A 22,358-nucleotide genomic window follows, 5' to 3' on the forward strand; every position below is an offset into this window, starting at 1 on the left:
CCTAAGAATGGAACTGCTGAGTTGTGTAATGAACTTTTTAAGAAACTGTTAAATTGTGTTTTATAGTGGCTGTCTCACAAAACATTTAGTCCTGTTCAAAATATTCATTGTGACATTCGGTTCTTGCCAGAAGGTCCTTGATATTTAATATAAATCCTCGCTCATTCACCTAACTCTATGTTCCTTTACCAAGTGTGCTACCAAGGCAAAAAGGATTATTAATTGGCATTATAAACTCACCACAATCATTGGGCCAATAAAACATGGTAAACCAAAAGAGTAAATAAATGTTATAGGCTCTTTGAACCCAGGTATGCTTTCTAAGCATAGATGATTTTGACAGGACCACATTATCAAGAATATGTAGGAGTGGACCAAATGTCTCATTATTGATAAATCTTTTTTGATATTAATATATGACCCTCTTTTTACATGTTGCTGAGTTTGGTTTGCTAATTTTTAAGGCTTTGTGTATCTATGTTCATAAGAAATACTCATCTGTAATTTTCTTGTGTTGTCTGGCTTTGCTATCAGGGTAATACCTCACACAGTGAGTTGTTTCTTAACATATACTGCTGAAATGACCTGTTCCTAGTTCTTTCTTAGTGTAAAGATTTTTATTTATTTTTTAAAGATTTATTTATTTATGCACACAAGAACTTGGATATTGGCCAGTGATGCAGGGGGGCTGGGAAGGGATGATGGGAGGATTTACCAGAGATAGTAGAACACAGAACAGGGGAATCTATTGAAATACACTGCTGAGGGGAGCAGTTGTTAAGACTGGAGAGGTCTGCTGTGCCCAGTGGATGAGTGTCCTGATGGTGTTCTGACTAATGTGCTCATGTTGTAGTGGTTGGTGATAGCTTGATAGTGTTGAGACATTAACCCCTGCATCACCAGGAACACCCTCAGTGTAAAGATTTTTAATACAGTATTCAGTATCCTTACTTGTCACAAATCTATTCAGATTTTCTGGTAGTCAGTGCTGGTAATTTTCTTTCTAGGATTTTCTTTTTAAAACCTAAGTTCTCTTAATTTGCTGGTTGATAAAGTTGTTGATAATAATCTTATAATCCTTATAAAGAGTCAGATACAAAAAAGTAGGGAAGGAAGAGAGGTCAAAACAGATGGGAATAGCACAAGAGACTATGGTGACAGTTCACAGGAGGTATGGTGGTGGATCTTTTATAGGGGTTTTCTCATGAGGAAAGAAATCAAAAATACAAAAATGAACAATGATGTAAAAATATATATATTTATATATTTAAATTGTTAAAAAGAAAATAATAATTATAAAGGATAAGTGATGATATCTACCTTTCTGTTCCTTTTTGGTAATTTGTATCTATCTTTTTCTTGGTAAAGTGTCTAAAGAGTTGATACCTTCTCACTGCCCCCTGCATCTCTGGCTTGTGCCCCAGTACTATATGCATAAATAAATACATCTTTTTTTTTTTTTTAAAGATTTATCTATGTGTACATACAGAACTGGGGTACAGGCCAGAGGCCCAGGGGCGGCGAGAGGCTTCACCAGAGGCAGAGTGGGGAGCAGAACAGGCAGATTGATGAAGTATGCTGCTGAGGGGAGCAGCGGGCGGGCCAGGAGAGGTCTGCCATGCCATGTGGTCACCTCCGGGGCAGGCGGGAATCGAACTCATGCGGAAGCAGCCCTAGACTCTCAGTGCAGTGCTTTAACCCGCTGCGCCACCAGGGAGGTCCAATAAATACATCTTTAAAAAAAATGTTTTATTTCTTCCTTTGGTTTTATTTTGATCTTTTTCTGACTAAGGTTATTGATTTGATATTTCTGATATAGGCCTTTAAATATTTAAATTTTCCAGTCAGCTCTGCTTTAGCCATATCATAAAATTTGTTCTCATTTTTATTCAGTTCAAAATAATTAATTTCTTTTGTAGTAATATTCTTTGACTCATGAGTTTCCCCCCAATTTTGTTTGTCATAGACTTTCAGTTTTATTCCATTATTTTTAACAAACCATCCTTTTTATAATTTGCATTTTTTTTTAAAAAAGATTTATTTACTTATGCATACAGAACTGGGGTACAGGCCAGAGGTGCAGGGGGTGGTGAGAGGATTCACCAGAGACAGAGTGGGGAACAGAACAGACCCACTGACAAAGTACACTGCCAAGGGGAGCAGTGGACATGTCAGGAGAGGTCTGCTGGGCCATGTGGGTCACCTCTGGGGCCGGGATGGGACTCATGTGGAAGTGGCTTTAGCTTCTTAGTGCTGCATTTCCCCGCTGCACCACCAGGGACGGCCCTTATTCTGACTTTTTAAAGATTTGTTTATCATCCAGTATATGGTCAATTCTGGAGTATGTTCTATATGTGTTTATAAAGAATGTGAAGTGGAGTGTTGAATAAATGTAAATTTGGTCATGTTGGTAAGTGTTTTCAAGTCTGATTTCCTCTCATTCTGTTTTCTTCTAATTTGGTCAACTTCTGCTCCATGTATTTGGTGAATCTGTTGTTAATGTAAAGATTACATTTATAAATGTTACATCTTCCTCAGGTATTATTGAATTTTTCATTATTGTGAAACTGTGCCTTTCTTTGTCTTTGCCTCAAAGTCTGTTTCATTTGCTACTAAAATAGTGACTTCATTGTTCTTATTGTTACAGTTTGAATGAACTATGTTACCTATTATATTTTCAACTGTTGTATCATTGAATCTAAAAATTCATTTTTTTTGTAGGAGTAGGTGGTTGGGTCTTGATATTTTATCTTCAGCCTTCTAAGTGACATGTTAATCTATTTCCACTTAATGTGGAAAATTGAATTTATGCCTGTCCTTATTTATTACCTTTTTGTTGGCATATGTAAATATTCTTTTAGTGTATTATTTAAAGATTTATCTATTTATTTATGCATAAAAGAACTGGGTTATAGGTCAGAGATGCAGCCCGGAGGTGATGATGTGAGAAGATTTCTCAGAGACAGAGTGGGGAGCAGAATAAGTAGATTAACCAAAAAACCATTGCTGAGAGGAGCAGTGGATGAGACCAGAGAGGTCTGCCATGCCATGTGGTTCACCACCTCCCTGGCCAGGGTTGGAACTCATGCTACAGTGGCTGTGGATAGCTTCATAGTGATGTGCTTTGAACTGTTGTGCCACCAGGGAAGGCCCTGATTTTTTTTAACCAGAGTGTTGTTTTCTTAGAGGTTATTGGGATTATCATATGCTTGATTTCTCAAAATCCTTTTTTCTACTATCTACTACCACAAACTACTTTCATAGTTGAATTTTCATCTCTATATAGTCATGGAATGTGAACGTTTGTCTAGAATATTAAGTTTAAGGAAATGTATTGTCTAAGTAATTGTCTATTTTTACGCATTTATAATTCTGGTTTTTACTAGGCTATGATATTGTCAGTTCTGGCGTGTTTTACATGGTGGTTAACTATCTCTGCTAATATATAGTAGAGTTTATATCTAGTTAAATGAGTTAATAGGATTTATACTAAGTTCTGTTATTATGTGAGTTTCATAGTTATAGTAACTCCCAATTGCCTCATGAAGTCATGAAGTCATACTTCACTGCTGTACTCAAAAATCTTTTTTTTTTTTTTTGAGTACATTTATATGCAGCATTTTGTTTCTTATGTATACTAGGAGGGTTGAATTAATGTATTAACATTGCTTTACTTTTTAAATTCTTTCATTCTTTTTGGTCAGAAGTGTTTTGAGAAAGTATAACATTTAATTTTGTGTGTTTGCATAATGTTTATTCAAAACATTTACCTATTATTGACTGACATTTAATTAGATAGTAGTAGAGGTGTTTTTTTATTTCTGGACTTTTTTGTCCAGAAAGGTGAAAATTTAATCAGATTTTAAGAAGGGGTGTGCTTATAAATTTAGAAGCCATATCGTACTGAAAGTAGAAGGTTGTTTTTAAAATCAACAATGATAACTTTTATGAAAAATTTCATTTTAATGTAAAATTTTGGATTTATTTTAATGTAATTAATCAAATTATTTTCATTATTTTAATATAGTAATCTCTTCTAAGCCTGAGCATATTTTTAGGTATGATTTGGCAGGTTTTAGTTACGGAGTGTTGATTTAGATAAAATTACCAAATTCCATTTAACTCAATCAAATTCCAAACAGATTTTATGATTTAACCTTTTTTATTCTCTAATCAGTTGTACAGAATTTGTTTGATATTTAAGAACATTAGTAATATTACGTGCTTTTTAAATGTATCTGTTTTGGGTTTCTGTCTAGATTTTTGCAAGGATTTTAAATTGGCAGTCTGTAATAATGAAACCCAGTTTTCCTAGTTATCTTGATAAAATAATGAAAGAGAGGAATTGGAAATTTAATTGATAAGTCTCTTAAAATGTGGTTTCCCTTTCTAATAAAAACAGACAACATGTAAAGGTCATTGCACTTTTTGGTATGTGCAATTCAGTTGCAGTAGTGGTATAGTGTAGGCCTCCTCATACACCAGTAGACTCCAGCAGAATGTCCAAAAAATGGAACTCAATTCTGATACTCTCTACACTGATACATCATCAGACTCTAAATGCCTCTTCTCCAGAACCACTCTCCACCTCAGACTTTAGCCAGGCAGTTTATTACTGACTAATCAACTACAAACTGAAAGTTCTAACAACTTTCTTCTCAGACTTAAAAAGTGCAGACTTAAAAAGTGCCCATCACAAACCCATGTTATTTGTGCCTTTGAACGAATGGCTGTCAATCAGAAGTTCCCATGATCCCCTACTTAGGTTCAACCATGCTTTCTAGAAATGTCCACAACTCAGAAAACCCATTTACTTGTTGTATATCTAGTTTATTACAAAGGACATTGAAGAATACGAATCAATAGCTAGATAGAGAGGGGAAAGAAAGCAAGATGTAAGGAGGAAATGTGGAGTGCCCATGTCCTCTCTAGTTAACCATTCTTCCCAAATCTCCTGAGCTCCCCCACACAGACTCTTTCTGTATACTTCAATTCAGGAACTTCCTTTTGGATATTTGTGAAGGCTTCATTGCATAGTTAATGAGTTAATGATTAATTAGCTCATTAGCTATTGGCAATTGAACTCAACCTTCAGTTCCTTTCCCTGGCAGGAAGGGGGATGGGTGGTCACTGGACTTTCTAGGGCAAATCATGTTGGTTGGTTGGTTCCCTGGCAGGCAGCCCTTAGGAATCTCTCAGCTCTTAGGAAATTCCAAGACTTTGGGGAGGAGTTATGGAGAATTGTGAATGAAGACAGAAAAAAACACAGACACACTTACGCACGTGCACATGTGCACACACTTAGAAATCATAATGTCACAGTCATCTAGTCATGTTTGATTATGACTGTCTGGTATTGTCATCTTAAATATATGAATTTGCTTAGCATCTAGATTTCAAACATTCTTAGTGTTTTTTTTTTAATCTACAGTATTATGTTTTCCAGCAGTTTCCCACTGTCTTCATTTCATTTTAACCTACTAGCCATATGGCCATCATTGTGTTATGTATTTTGGGAAAATGAAAAAAAAATTAGTAATAGGATAAGAGTTTGCCCTAAAGGTGTCAGTGAAATGATTATAGAAAATAAGACTGCATGACCAGAGCCTGACTTTTGTGAATGTAATACAGGAGTGCACTAAAGGAAAAGATTGTAAAATAAAATACAGGACAGTTTCAAGAAAGAGATAAAGCTTGGAGAATGGGTAGAATTTGTTTAAAGTATGAAAAGGCAAAAAAGAACATTATACGTAAATTTATTGCCTCAACATTTGAAGGATGTTTTGAAACTGCAAGACTAAAGTGGCAAAAATGGGGTTTGTAATGTAGGTATAGGGAGAAAAACAATGAAAGAAGACCTATAAATTATGGAGGAGATTGAATGTGAGGATAGGGACCTTGAGATTCCATTTATAGATGTTGTAATTGTGGCTAATTATGGAAGTAAATAAAAAAAAACACCATTTAAGAGTAATTCATTGCATTACTATATGAAGGACAACTGAAAGAAAGCTACTGATGTTTTAAAAAGACTAATTGGTAATTACAATAAGAGTTTTTTTTTTTTTTTAAGTGGAACGGGAAAGGAAGAAGTAAGCTCACCAGGATTTAAAAATAAGTTTATAAGCTGAGAGTTTAGGTTGCTAACATGGGAATATAATAGAAATCTTAAGATTTCAGGAAGTGATTTTCATTTTAGAACTGTTATTTGAGGTGCTAACACTTTGAGTTGAATGTCAGGCATATTGACACATTGGTACTGTACAAGTTTAGTGTCTGTAAAGACTAATGAATGAATTCTCACATAATCAATCTTCATAGGTCTTTTAGAGCCATGAAATAAATTAATGCAGAACCAAATAAATTTGAGAAATGATGAAAGATAGTAGAAAGTGGAATCAGTGAAGAGTCCATCATGTAAAAAGAGAGAAGATAAAGTTACAGAAGTCAAAGGATTACATTGTTGCAGGATAGAAAGGGTTGTTCTTAGCATATATTGAATGTTGCAATACTGTTTCTTTACTTCAGACATCCCTATTTTTCTCCTTATACCTAATGGTTCCAGGTGGATAATATTGCCGCTCTCTTTTTGTCTTAACAAAACTACAGCCTTGGTGAAGCCTCACTCTTGCAGGTCCTAAATGTAACTGAAGGCAAATAATGAAACCATGGTGACTGGTCTCACTTTAAACTAACGACACTATATTCTTAATACTCCCAGCATTCTTCTACATTTTTTTTTTTGTCCTTTCACTCTCCACCTTCCCTTAATAACTGTTTATGTATTTTCTCCCCCATCCGCAAAACCTCCAGCATTTCCATCTTTAATTTTAGCTGATATTCCATCTTGTTTTAGTGAGAATATTGAAGCAACCAGAAGAGAGCACCTGGCATTGCTTTTATCAACCTTGCAGAATCAGTTCTTATATATAGTTTCCTCTTTGTTACTTATTATCTAGGTTCCTAAGGACAGTCCTTGTAGAACTTGTTCCCCTAGGTTAGCACTTCCTCACATACTCAGTTATCTCTCTTTTTACTCTTCCCTCTCTATGTAATTTTTTTTTCTTACCCACTTGATCATAGAAATAATTTATTTCCCACACTTTGATCAAAAATCAAAGTAGGGCCCTTCCTGGTGGTGCAACGGGTTAGGATGCAGCACTCAAGACTGCCGCAGCTGCTTCAGTGCGAGTTCGATCCCCAGCCTCAGAGGTGACCCACGTGGCACAGCAGACTTCTCCTGTCTCACCTGCTGCTCGCCTCAGCAGTACACCTCGTCAATCTGCCTGTTCTGCTCCCCACTCTCTCTGGTGAAGCCGCTCATTGCCCCTGCACCTCTGGCCTGTATCCCAGTTCTGTATACATAAATAAAATAGATCTTAAAAAAAAATCAAAGAAGTCAAAGTTTCTTGAAAAGAATTTTGGGGCAGCCAGCCAGACTTCAAATAGCTACCCAGAATCAGGACAACTGGTGGCAACACTGTTACCTACCTTTATGATTTAATATTAAAATAGAAGTCTTGATATATCCAAGGCTTTTCTTTAACATGCTTCTCCCCCCCCAAAAAAAGGTTTCTTTGTGTGTTTAAACAAAAAAAAATCAAAAATTTTAAATTTTATTGCATTCTTATAATGTTGAGTAGTCAATTTAAAAGAATATATACATACTTTGATGGACTAATAAAATGTGAATTATGATTTGTTAAAGTAGTTGAAAGTGTGCCCTCTTGTGGACTGTTCAGTAGTTTTACATAAAAGGGCTTTATGTGAGATTCATTTGTATTATCAAATGTATGTTAAGATGTATGTTATGTTCAAAATTTGGGACCTACATTTAAGTGCTATAGTTTCTGAAAATGTTAGCATAATTTAGAATGAAATAAGTTTGTCACTGCTTGATTTTTATATTCCTATTACTACTCTGTAGGAAACTGTTTTATTGGGGTCTTGTGGTAGGCTTTTACTTTCTCAGTAGAAAAGATAAGAATTGAATTTTTTGGTGTGGTACATGGACTAGAAACCTAAACAACTCAAGTAGCATTTGGAAATTTCCTTTATTACCTCTCTATAAAAAAAAAGTTTTAGTAATAAAATCTCAGGACTTGGGACTGTTTTTCCTTGGCTTAGCTAGTATTTTTTGCTTATTTTGTTATGCTCAGACATCCTCTAACTACTTTGCAGGCCCCTGCAAGTAATTTTAACTTTGATAAATCATTTGGGAACTTCTAACTTGATGTGAACTTTTGTTTAAGTTGGCTTGATTAAAATGTGTGAAGTTAATTGATAAAAACAAGAAAAGAGACTGATTATAGAAATATGTAAAATTCTGCTAATTGTTTTACTTTTCATTGAAAATACATACATTCTATAGCCTGCTTTTGAGACACCCTAAATCTCTACCTGATTTATTGGTAACTTTCTCTACATAATAGTACTTTATAATATGTGCTATATAGTATATATAATTGATGCTGCTCTATTATTGGACTATATATGTCAATTCTTGGTAGTGTAGCATGTTGACTACAGGGAGCTTGGGAACCAAAAGTAAAGCATGTGTCTAAGAGAACTTTAGAGTTTCATTTTGCATTCTTTTTTTAATGGAAATAATTTATAACTATAGAAAAGTAAAAATATTGTAAAGAAAAGAATTTTCACAGCATAGCTGTTGAAACTGCTGGTTTCTGAGCTAGGATTTGAGGAAGATCTTTTGGAAGTATCATAAATAGAACATGAAAACTTTGTTCCTGAACTGCAAAAAAGTAAAAAGGAGCCTGAAGGTAACTTGACTAAGGTGAAAGGATTTTGCTGGAGAGTTGCCATTTTTGAGGGTTTTATACTGCTACCTATTTAAAATGATAAATAATTCAAATAGAATTGTTTGTTTACTCACTGTTCTAGCCATTTAGGAGTTAGATTCTACACTTTTCCCAAAAGAGTTTGATGCAGTCTATATTATTGAGTATAATATATGAGACAATAAAAATGTTAGTTTTAGTTTTGTGTGTTCTTCCACCAGGAAAAAAAAAATTAACACTACTAAGAAAGGAAAGTATTTATTAGCTAAATATTCCACATGTTAGCAAAAATTGGTTTGCTGAATATAATGTTACAATTATATAAAATGACAACATTTTGTAAAAAAAAAAGTACAACAGTAGATATCCAAACGTGTGTTCTTTAATCGGTCTCTTACTATCTGTGTGACTTTGCACATTTAGTTACTTACCTTTTCTGGTTTGTCTTTGTCATACAATTTAGCTGCATCTGGGTCTACTTCATACATGCATGAGAGGGTTAAGATTTGGTTAAAAAGTTCTGAATTCAAATCCTGATTTTCTATATACTATCTTTGTGGCCATAGACAAGCATTTAGTCTCTGAGCCTTCATTTTTGCATCTGTGAGATGGAAGTAATAGTTACGTAATTATGATTAGGAAGGATATGTGCTAACATCTAATAAATAAGAAGTGCTAAAAAAGTTCCCCCTGTGGTATTACCTTGTTTCTTGCCTATCTCATCTGCTATATTTTAACTGTAGTCAAGCCTTTATGGATTACTTCCTACCTGCATTTCTAACCAATTTAGTCACTTTATTTGTAAATACTATAAATATGGAAATTCCCTCCATCCCAGAATATGTTCTATCCATAGCTTGTTAATGGTTTAAAAGTATATCCCTAGAGCCTTTTTTCTAGACCGTTAATTTACACAAAAGTGTATTTTAAGCAAAATAAGCTTAAATTATACTCATTGATATTTTTAGTTAATATTTTTATCTTTCTGAACTTTGAGAATTTTTGCAAATATTGTGTAGGGATTAAAATAATTCTTTCCCCTCTCTTTACCTGAAAGCTATAACCACTTTACAGAGAAAAATGCCAACAAAATGAACAGATTCAGATTTAGAAGGGTAAAGACTGTCTTGTTAATTTTTGCACTATGCTTGTCTAGCATAGTTTCTGGCAAAGTGACACAAAATATATTGGATGTATTATTATGACGGACTAAATCCAATAGAAACTTGGTATGTTGTTTGGGGATACCATCTGTAACTCAGGAATACTGTATGACGTTAGGTGAACTGTTTTTGTAATCTTGATGATATTTTAAAACTCTTCAACTTTAGGTAAAAGGAAAGAGCTTTATTTATGTTTAAAAAAAGATGAAGCAGACTTCTAGAGACTAGCACAAAGTAGAATTTAAAGGAATCTCATTGTATTAAGGCAGACTGAATAGTTTGCTAAAGGAAAAGTTATTAAATTGATATATTTAAATTTATTTGTATCAGAAATGGAGAAAACAAAGGATTAATGCTTGACAAAATTTATTTGTTAAAATGTGACTATACTAGTTTTGATGAGAATCTGTCAACTTAACAAAAAATATCAAGATGTTTCCTTTCTCACTATAATTTTTTTTGTCCAATGCTGATTTTTCTTCCAAGTCAGTTTTGCTTACAGATATAGTACATATCAACAAGAAAGTAAAAGAGCATTTAAGTACCACAAAAATGTAAACTGAATTCTAATTATAGTTATAAAGTTAGTCTGGTTTTGTAGTCATAGTGGCCTTGCCTTTGTTATCCGTGTGGTTAACTGTATAAATTTCATTTAAGTTTGGTGTTTCAGTGAAGTTATAAAATTATAAAATAATGTTGGAAAAATAATGAAATGATATTGTCATTTGCAACAGTATGGATTAAATTGGAGGAAAGGTGTTATGCTAAGGGAAATAACCAGATAAACAAAATTTTACATAGTATCACTTCTACAGTGAAATATTAGAATAGTGGTTATTTTCCCTATGGGCAGGGAAAAAGGAAGTTGCTAAAAGCCTGCAAACTAACAGCTGTATCTGAATAAAGCCTAAGGAAAAGAAAATTAATGAAACAGCTGCATTTGTGAAGGATTTCTGAGACACACGACAAGCATGATGTAGAAAAGTATATAAGTATATAGCAGTTCACATTTACTGAACAACTACTACGTGCCTGGCATAGATCTAAATACTTAACAGTAATTCACTGATTTCATCCTTACAATAGAAATTAGTAATATTACAGAGGTGAAATACTTGAGATACAGAGAGATTCAGTTAACTTTTCTTCAGTTATATAGTAAGCAAAGAAGTTTGGATTTAAACCTGTTAAGCTGTTATCCTTTGGCCATTTATTGTAACTATTTCCTTTATTCATATCAATAGTGATTATACAGTCTGATTTTTAATTGGTGTTTAGTAATCTGTTATGAATGTAACATCATTTGTTACTTCCAAAATAGTCAGCTTACATTACTGATAAGCACTGAGGTTGTTATTATGTATGTAAAATGTCCATGTGATAGACAGCACATGTTTGACTCCTGCTGTGTGGCTTTATGCAAGTTATTTATCTTCTCTGTCAGTTCCTTATTAAATAAAACTAGAATGTTAGTACCTCAGTGGCAAAAGAATTAAACAGCCATTTAAAGTAATTTAATCATTTATTACATACTTGGCACTCAATAAATGTTAGTTATTTCTACCAGTTTTTCAGTACTTAAAAAGCAAAATTGTTGAAACAATACTACATAGCTTTTGGTTATATGGTGCAAGGGGCTGCTGTCCAAGAAAGTTTATTTACCATCACATTATGATGATATCTCCACCAGTAACATTTTATTGGCATGTATTTGCTTGCATGAGAAAACCATAACTTTTGAAGTAGAATTAAATGAAAAAGAATTATGCTCTTTAGAAATCTTGTGTGCTTAGTTGTTGTTCCCTTCAGACTCATTATAATGGGCTGGAATGAGAATGTACTATAGTATCTTCGCCTAATTAAGCATTAAATTAATTAAACCTCAAACCATTCTAAAATTAGTTTATAAATGATCTCTTGTTCATGTGAGGTGTGTTTGATTTAATTCTTAGTATTACAACAGTTTGACCTTTTCCCAACTTTTTAAAAATCAGTATTTCAGTTACCTAATCATTTGAGTAATGGTAGGTATGTATTCTTAACTGCATTTACAATTTATAATACTATAATGAAACATATCGGAATTTCAAATAATTTATAACAGTATTATTTGACTGAAAAGACCTACTTTCCTTAATTCACCTGTCCCTCTTTCCCCCCAAACATTGATTTCCAATTAGCAATAACTGTTAATTTTCTGAATCACATACTGTGTCACAGATAGTTTGTCAAGTGGATTACATGCATTTGTTTCATTTCATTCTCATCACCACTTTGAAGTATGATACTTTTCTTATCCTTCCATTTGTTTAAATCAGCAACTTTCAAAATGTTTTGCCTTGGAAAGCCTTTATAAGAAATTTTCCCTACACTCACAAAGCATTGTGCAACATACTCCTACATTTCTGTTCATCCCATTCCTCTCAACCCATTATATTTATTATTACTAATGACTAATGAGTCATCATTCACAAATTTTAAATAAAACACTCAAGAGACAGTCCTAAGTACTCCATAATCTTGTTTGCCTTTTGGTTGCTCTTTCATTCTGAATGTTTTGTTTCCCAGGAATGATTTGCACCTTCAGTTTCATTTAAGACAGAGTGCTTTCTCAGAACCAGGTAGACCAAGCATTGCATAACACAGAACCAGAAATGCCATTTCTAGATATATAGGGATCTATATATTAAATTTTAGAATTCTAGGGAATGCTGTTTCTTGATCACATTCCAGTTTAAGGTAGTACCACTTCTTTAGATTACTCATATTAAAATCTATGACTTAAGGGCCCTCCCATGAGGTCCTCCCTGGTGGTGCAGTGGGTTAAGACACAGCACTGCAAGTTGGCCACAGCCGCCTCAGTGTGAGTTCGATACCCACATGTCCAGGCAGACCTATCCTGACCCACCCCGCTGGCTCCCCTCAGCAGTGCACTTTGTAGATCTGCCTGTTCTGCTCCCTGCTTTGTCTCTGGTGAATCCTCTCACGGCTCCTGTGCCTCTGGCCTGTACCCCAATCTGTATGCATAAATAAAAAAAAATCTTTAAAAAATATCTATGACTTTAGCTAACACTGTAAGTCCATTCCTACCACAGTTTTATGCCTTTTTCCAGAATCTTGGAATCTATGTATTGTCAGCATAGCTCAGCATTAAGGTGCAAATATATTTGGCAGTAGTCATCTACTCAGTACATACTTTAACCCAGATATGTATTGTTGTTTCCCTTCTTCCCAGTTTTAAGTAGACATCAGAATATGCCTAGTGTCACTAAGAAAAGCACAGTCTTGTGGTTAGGTTTATTAATCTTATTGACATGTGGCAACTAATTATGTAAATCATTTTTCAGCAAAAATACAAAAAAAAAAAACTTCATCTTGTGTTAGGTTTGCTTTACTTGTTTCTCACCTAGAATTCAGGAAAATATATATGGGTAACAAGGTATTTTTGAGCTGTTCAGTACAGAATGTGCATGCAGTGGTTTTTTTATTTTTTTGTCAATTATTAAATACAAACAGGAATTTTCTTACTTAGCCTATCCTTAGAAAAATTCACTGTTTTGGTGACCTCTATCATATCTTAAACTCTTAACTGATTTTTTTTTTTTAGTGCTTACTGCAACTGCTAAATATGTTTTGTCTCTTTAAATTTTTTAGTGATTGTTAAAGAACCAAATTAATGACTTCAAAGAATAAAGTCCATAGTTTAGTGTAATATAACAAAAAGAAAAATAGAGGGTAACCAGTAGTATTTCCTGGGCCATTTCCTTCTTGTACAAGCAAATTTTAATCATTCATTCATTAAAGGAAAGCAATGGTTTTTCTTTGCTTTGATTATTAGAAAAGAATGTAACACATAAAGATTATTAAACTGTAAAGAAAAAAGTGATTATCAAAAGACAGAATAATTTCCACCTTTAGAAAGAATTATGTTGCTAACCCTCTGGATCATGATTTTGTAGATACTTTTTTCATAACTACAATTTTCATAACATAAATTGTACAAATATGTTTTATGTGTTTTTGACAGTTATATATGTGTATGTGTTTGAAAAAAATTCTTAAGTTTACTATGTACATCTAAAAATACTTATTTGCAAAGTTAAATTAAGGGGAGTTATTAGCGTTACGCTGTTTTAATGTCTTGAATTTTACAACTCAAGCAATTTAAATACTGACGAGGCAGAACAACCTCAGGAAAAGAACATTTAAACTGTTCAAACTAAAAGTTGCAGTTCACTTATATTTTAGCACTATATCTTAGATAGTTGGTGTGGGGTAGACTTTTGTTTGCTGTTTTGTTTATAAAGTTATCCAATGAAATAATATCTTTGATATATATACAGATTATTAAAATTATTATACGCATCGAAAAAAATTCTGCAAGAGTACTTTCCAGTTAACATGAAAGTTCAGAAGTTATATGTTAATTAAGATGAGAAAATGTTGGTTGCATTGGACAGAATAATGAAAAAAGATATGCAGGGATTTTACAGAATGTCGACATACAGAGAGAATTACATCATCATTTAAAAAAACAAGAATATTTAGGTCAGTCAAGACATTTGTATAAAAAGTTAAATATTAATAACTTTCTCTGTCTTTCATGTCATTGTATATTATATGATTGCTATTAAGAGGCTTATAGTGCTATAAAGTAGTTACATGAACATTAAGTAATTATAAAAGAGTGAAATAAGAACAGGTTTTTAAAAATGGCACAATTACATATATGTTAGAGATACTTATATTTATGGAAGAATGTTGGGCATATATATGTTGTAAATTCAGAATAGATTAACGAAGAGGTAGCTTTTGGCAAAATTTGTCTGAAGTTGTCACAAGGTAGAGGGAACTTGACTTAGAGCTTGAATGATTACAGGATTTTGACTAAAGTACAGATGGACTTGCTGTGGTAAGGAAATGTTAGGAAATAAATAGAAATGAGAAAACTAAGTCAATTAAAGATAATCTGATGCTTTATATAGGAAACAGCTAGAAAGGCAAGTTAAAGTTAGATTTTTGCGTTTATAATCTGGAAAAAATTCTAGTACTTGTCAAAGTGCACTGTCTTCTGGTTAAGAAGATCGATCTTTGAGGCAGATTGCTTGAGTTCTGATCTTTGCTCCACAAGTTACTTTAAACATGCTGTAATTAATTTCCTCTTTAGTAAAATGGAGAAAATAATAGTACATTCCTTACTTGGGCATTGCGAGTACTAAATAAGTTAATATCTGTAAAGTATTTTGCATTGCTCAACATAACATAATAATAATTGAATGATGACTTGTTACAAAGGTTGGAAAGAAAAAAAGCAAAATATGTTTTATAATAATTAAGCATTTCCCAAATAATATATTTGGCATATATTTTTATGAGTAACTATCTCCTCTTTGTTTTGCAGTGTTTGGGAAATGGGAAGTAATGACAGCTGGCACCTGAACTAAGTATTTTTATAAGCAACACCATTCCAGAACTTCAGGATGAATGGGGATATGCCCCATGTCCCCATCACTACTCTTGCGGGGATTGCTAGTCTCACAGACCGTAAGTTCAATTGATTTATCTAATTTATGCTACAATCTGTTACCAATAAGTTTTAGAGAGTATATAACATTGTAGTTGTCATAAATAATAAAGTTAAGATTTGAAATGGAATGCATCATTATTTCTTTTGGGTTTTTTTTGGGCATATAACATGTGAAAGTGACATTAGTATGACCACATAATAATAGATATGAACTTAATTTCCATTTCACCCAAATGGCCCAATAAGTTATAGTAAAATGTTTTTCTTTAAATGTCCTAAACAATAGGGGCCTCTCTGATGTTGCAGAGGTAAAAGTCTCAACACTATCGAGCTATCACCAGCCACTGCAGTAGAGTTTGATCCCTTGCCCAGGAGTCAACCCATATGGTGCAGCACACCTCTCCTGTTTCATCTCAGCAGTATATTCCAGTAGATCTGCCTGTTCTGCTCCCAATTCTTTCGCAAGTGAATCCTTAACTCCTGCACCTCTGGCCTATACCCCAAATCTTCAATGAATAAATAATAAATAAAATTTTTTTAAAGAAAACAAATGTTTTTATCTGTGTTTAGTTCCCATCAAATACCTATTTTCTGTTGGTTTGATGGGAGTAAAATAGGTTAACAGATTACATTTTGAGGTTAACAAATTAACTTTTGCTAGTTTATGAAGTCTTAAGTTAACAGGAAAGTAATTGATGTAATTAGAATAGCTCAGATAAGGAAATGTTTGCCACCCTCCCCCCCAAAAAAGTATCTTCAGTTTTTGTTTTCACTTTGTTGCAGAAAAGGCTCTAGCCTATATAATGTATAGGAGTGGAAAATCACATGTACTACCAGGAATTTCTTTTCTGTTTGTCTCCCTCTCCTTAGTTGTACTTCATATATTTAGGTTTGTCCTCTTTTTTAAGTAATCAATATTTCCTGTGTTTTTATTAATATTAGAACCTGTTGTTATCTATTGGGGTTAAGTGAAGCAGTAGTTATACAGTAATTATATAGATGATTAGAAATTAAGCCAAAAACAAAAGGACACTTCTTTTTTAGTCTTCCTTTACATTTTAGAAAAAAGAACAAGTTTTCTTCAGATGAAGAGACTTCAGAATAGTTTCATTTTTGGGCATCCTGGTGGTATAAGGGGCTAAGTCTCAGCACTATGAATGTAAGCAAAACAGGAGAGGTCTGCTGCACCATATGGGTTAATTCCTGGGCAAGGGATCAAACTCTGCTGCAGTGACTGGTGATAGCTTGATAGTTTGGTCCCCAGTACGGGAGCTAATCCACATGGTGCAGCAGACCTTTCTTGTTCCACCTGCTGCTCTCCTCAGCAGTGTATTTCAGTACATCTGCCTGTCCTACTCCCTAACTCTGTCTCTGGTGAATTCTTCACCCTCCGGCACCTCTGGCCTATACACCATCTTGTGTGTGCATAAATAAATCTTTTAAAAAATAAAATAAAATAGCTTCATTCTTAAACTACTGTAAAACATTTATGTCCTTTGTTTGCATTTGGAGTACTATGAAGAGTGGAGAGAGTTTTTAATAATAATAGCATATTTCCATAGATAATCATCTTCCACCAGAATACTTTTTTATGAATGCTTTCTCAAAGTGAGCTATGCATTTTTGTATGTACTTAAAAGCATATTGCAGGGCCCTCCCTGGTGGCGCAGCGGGTTAAAGCACAGCACTGAGAATCTAAAGCCGCTTCCGCATGAGTTCAATTCCCGCCTGCCCCAGAGGTGACCACATGGCGTGGCAGACCTCTCCTGACCCGCCCGCTGCTCCCCTCAGCAGTGTACTTCGTCCATCTGCCTGTTCTGCTCCCCACTCTGTCTCTGGTGAAGCCTCTCACCGCCCCTGAGCCTCTGGACTGTACCCCAGTTCTGTATGCACAAATAAATAAATCTTTAAAAAAAAAAAAAAAGCATATTGCATATCTCTCTAGTAAAGAGTTAGGTATTGTTACTTGCTTTGTTTAGATGAGAATACCAAATGAGTATGATAAACTTAAGCAAAAATAAATGAGATTTATTAAAGTCATCTCAATCCTACTACCTTGGAAGTTACTGTTTTTAGCCATACCTTTTTGGCTACTCATATACTAAGTTAATAAGAATTTAAATTATGACAAATCATCGTAAATGAAGGAACTGACTTTTTACTCTTGATAGTAACATGCGGTTGATATTTTGAAGGTTTTGTAAAATTCTTTGGAGTATTACTGGAGGGAAAGAATACCTTTTGATAATTTGTTACATTGATATTTACAAAAATTTTAAGCATTAAAGAATCTTTTATAGTCATTCAATTTCTAATATCTGATTTTATTCCAAATAGTCCTGAACCAGCTTCCTCTTCCATCCCCTTTACCTGCTACAACTACAAAGAGCCTTCTCTTTAATGCACGGATAGCAGAAGAAGTGAACTGCCTTTTGGCCTGTAGGGATGATAATTTGGTTTCACAACTTGTCCATAGCCTCAACCAGGTGTCAACAGATCACATGTAAGTATAATTTTATAAAATTAGACATTTTGGTCTTACTCAGAGAGTACCTTTTTCAAAAACAGGTACATAGCTTTTTATTCTTTTTTTTTCTTGATGAAATTCCATCCATTTGCTCTGCAGTTGGTACATAGCTTATTTTTAAAAATATATTGGTATCCAGGTTAGAATATAGAATTACTGTGATTAGATATTAATTTATTCCACATTACTTTGAGGTGATAGTTTCTGATCCATGTCATTCTATGAAGATCTTTTCAAGTATGTTGGAATAACCCTTGTGATCTGTCAAGTGTATAGAGATTGTAAGTTGCTGATTAATCTACCTTCTTTTTTTTCTGGTATTGCTAGAATGGTTAGGATTTTCAGGCACAAGGGACTTACTTGAGTAGGCGCACATGCTTTTTTATAAAAAGTATAACAACAAGCTTTCCCTGGTGGTGCAACAGGTTAAAGCGCCGCATTATGAAGCTCTGAAGCCACTGCAGCACGAGTTTGATCCCTGGCCAGGGAGCTGACCCACATGGCATGACAGACCTCTTCTGACCCACCTGCTGCTACCCTCAGCAGTGTACTTTGTCAATCTCTGTTCTGTTCCCCACTCTGTCTCTGGTGAATACTCTCACCCAGCACACCTGTGGCATGTGCCCCAGTTCTGTAAACATAAGTGAATAAATCTTTAAAAAAAAAAAAAAAAAGTACAAGAAGATTCCAAGGAACTAACTTCATGAAACAGAATTTAGGTCTAATTTTTCATAGGTATACAGTAGTCTTTTTTTAAATTACACTATATTGTATAGTTTATTTAAAATTTTTTATCCATAATATGCTTGCTATTATGTACTATTTAATTACAAAATCAGTACATGCTTATAAATCTTACCACAAAAATATACAAAAGATTAAATTGCTCACAATTCACTTGCCACACTACGTAGTGGTACTTTTGTGTTCATTCATTCTTTACATTTTTTTCTTGTTTAAAGATTTGTTATACAAGAGAGTATAACAAAACATGTCATAATTGAGAGGTATTAGCCTTTAGGTACATCACATACTTGGGGACCCTTTTAAAAAGTGATGATCCGAAGGTGAAATATTCACTAATCTGAATCTTCTGATAGAAGAATGACTGGTTAAAACCAGAAAGCACTATAGTACTGTTGTATTACTCCAGAAATTCATGTTTAAATACTTATATACCTGTCTGTACATACTTAATTGTTTTCACTGGTATCGAAAGAGATAAGAGAAGTGACATAGTTATGATTTACAGGGAGTTGTTTTAAGGTTGCCCCCCCCCCCAGATTTACTGACTGTTACCACTGAATATTATCTTAATACCATTTTTCGTAAATTTAATGAGAACAGTGCCTTGTGGAATATAAAATTAAAAACACTACCTATGTTAATTTTATTGTTTATCTTCCATAGTTGTAAATTTAATTTGCTCCTTATTTTAAGTTTATTGAAAATTGTTATTATTCTTTATCACTTGCTTGAGGTTCCTCACCCCTGATACCTGACCTTACTTGAGAAAAAAATAAGGGAGAAAAAAATTACGTAATTACAAAATTACTTAGGTCTTATTTTTAACCAGTGTGGCAGCAGTATTTCACCTGGAAGCCATTCTCAAAAAGGCAGATACATTCATATTCATATGTCAAAATATATTCCAAACTCAAATATCAATTTGTATGTCTAATTTTTACCTCTGAATCCTTCCATTATTTTTACTGGCTTATGGTAGATTTGTCTGTTTTCTACTTTGAAACTAATATGAACATTCTTAACTAAACCAATAGCTACATAAATGGTTTGAGCCTTTTTTTTTTTTTTTTTCAGTTTAAAATAAAATGGTAAAAAAAAAAGTCCTTCAGAAGAATTACTGTTAGTTTTGATAATTCTTTTTCTTCTTGGAATTACATCCTCAAAACTCCTTGATAATGTTGAAGATATTTATCTTAGTATCATGAATCTTGATTCTCTACCTTAGCTATTTCTGAATTTCACTAGTGAATTGATATCTAAATAATGTAGATCAGTAAATTCTTAATCAGTCATTATTTTATTTTTTGACACTTATTTTTCAATGCCAGAGAGTTGAAAGATAACCTTGGCAGTGATGATCCAGAAGGTGACATACCAGTCTTGTTGCAGACCGTCCTGGCAAGGAGTCCTAATGTCTTCAGGGAGAAAAGCATGCAGAACAGATATGTACAAAGTGGTGAGATCTTAATTATTGTAATTCATAGGCATTTTTTAGTAATCCCATATCAGACCTTATTTCACATGTAATTAAATTTAAGTTACTTCCTTACCCAGCTATTCTGCATCTACAAATGCCATGTTTATACCTTGAATGAAGCCAAGAACAGGAGAGAGAAAAGTGAATGTTAATATTCTTGCAAGTTAATATGTAAATTTCTGTGAGTTAGACAAAGCTTGCAGTGTATTTGTGAGCTATTTCCAAATGTATTAGTTTTCTCAAAGACCTTAGTATTTTCATAGAATTTATATACAATAAGTATTTTATCAATCAAATAATAAAACTGTTTGCAGAACTTTTTATCACTCAATAACATGGATATACTAGGTAGTTTTAGTATTGGTGGTGGTTTCTCATGGTTAAGTCGTAGTTGGCTTAGCACTTCTGTTGTCTTAGCAACTAAAAATTGGGTTTATAATATGTGATTTTATTAAAAAATTTGAAAGTTATAAAAATATGAGCTCCAACACAAATGTGATATTGTACCTTCAAGTTTGGAGCATTATCCTTTTCTGAGTCTTGCTGATTTTCCTGCTGTTGTATGGTTTTAATATTTTAAAAGGTGTTTTGGGGTTGCTAAATGTAATGTTAATCACACATTAGACAAAATGTAATAATAAGCAGCTCTCTTTATTCATATATATTTGGAACTTTGAGGTAATCAGAAAGGACTGTTAGAATTTATTTATTCTCCTGCTTGTAAAGCCGTTACTTCAACACTAGTAATTGCAGCATGTCCCAGTGGTGACTATTATTGGGGAGAAATTTGTTTTTTAACTCTCCTACCTCTTGGAATATCACCCTCCTTCTTGGAAAAAAAAAAAATCAGCCATAATAATTGCAGTAATTAAACTATTGAACATATGATTGGTAGTGATACTGTATTGGAAGGAAAAGCTTAAAGGTCAAAGGTTAAAATTTGAATTATATATAAAAGAAAGTGATTTTGAGCCCTCATTTCATTCATCACTATCTTAGAACTAAAATTCTTTCTGTAGTATATCAGGAAAATGAGTATGTAATTTCTATTTAATGTTTCTATTGAAAGACACTTTCTGTGTTAACAGCAGGAAATTAAATTTGGTAATATAAAGTGACGCTTGAAGTTGCCAAAAAGAGATTGGTTGTATATACTATGAAAAGGTTCAGGATTAGTGCCACAGTGATAGCTCAGGGGTTAAAGTCTCAGCACTACCAAGCTATCACCAGCCACTGCAGCATGAGTTTGAGATAACCCACGTGGTGGCACAGCAGGCCACCTATCTTGCCTACTATTCCCCTCAGCAGTGCATTTCAGTAGCTCCGTCTCTTCTGCTCTCTGACTCTGACTCTGAATCTTATCACCCTCTGCACCTCTGGCTTATACCCCATCCCAGTTCTTGTATGCATAAATAAAAATAAATATATTTTTAAAAGGTGGGTGGTTCAGGGTTAATCATAGATTTTTTTATATTAATTTTAAAATGTCTGAGTAACTGAATTTTTCTGCATATCCATAAAACAAAATTCCATCTGTTTACCAGTTGAACAAATAGTGTCTAGATTTAAAAGAATTTGGGAAGCCAAAACCACCCTTATATTTTCATTCACTAATCAAATATTTAATTATATTGATTGATAATAATACTACTTGGCAAAGAATTATTATAAAAGAAAGAATAGGAATATTCTGTTTTGCATCAGAGGACTTTCAGATGGAAATTGTAGGATCTCAAACTTTTTGAACCCTTAAGCTTATTTTTTAAAACCTACATCCAAGTTACAGATAGCATTGTCCAAGAAAACAGATAGCATTGTTAAATTCCTGCAGATGGGATATATACATAATAACATATTTCACGTATTAGAAAAAACACCAAAGGTCTTATAGAAGAAAGTTTGTATTACTTTGGTCAGGGGTTAGGTAATGTGAACTCTAGAATTCTAGTTTTTCTCCATTTTAAGGCTCATTAGTTGGATCTTGTGGACGCAAGTAAATACTGATCTCTGGTGCTGGAGATATAGTAAAAGGTATTTAGTAAACTGGCTGTATTTGAAATCTAAAGTTTCTGTATTTTGCTGTCCATTTTGAGCATTTTGGTCAGAAAAAGAACTGTGA

At 33.5% G+C, this 22,358-nt stretch overlaps 1 protein-coding gene across 2 annotated transcripts in view; it reads left to right on the plus strand.

Annotated features, from left to right (window-relative positions):
- The window catches only part of NIPBL (Nipped-B homolog (Drosophila)), a 163,869-nt gene that overhangs the window by 52,816 nt on the left and 88,695 nt on the right, over positions 1–22,358 (plus strand). For both annotated transcript variants that reach the window (XM_004678099.1, XM_012721861.1), the window contains exons 2-4: positions 15,363–15,505; positions 17,826–17,991; positions 20,091–20,218. In XM_004678099.1, coding sequence (XP_004678156.1) covers positions 15,442–15,505; positions 17,826–17,991; positions 20,091–20,218 — 358 coding nt within the window. In that variant the 5' untranslated portion in view covers positions 15,363–15,441. The remainder of the gene's footprint in view (positions 1–15,362; positions 15,506–17,825; positions 17,992–20,090; positions 20,219–22,358) is intronic.

Source organism: Condylura cristata, unplaced genomic scaffold, assembly GCF_000260355.1.
Source record: "Condylura cristata isolate star-nosed mole 26May11 unplaced genomic scaffold, ConCri1.0 scaffold00007, whole genome shotgun sequence".
NCBI lineage: Eukaryota > Metazoa > Chordata > Mammalia > Eulipotyphla > Talpidae > Condylura > Condylura cristata.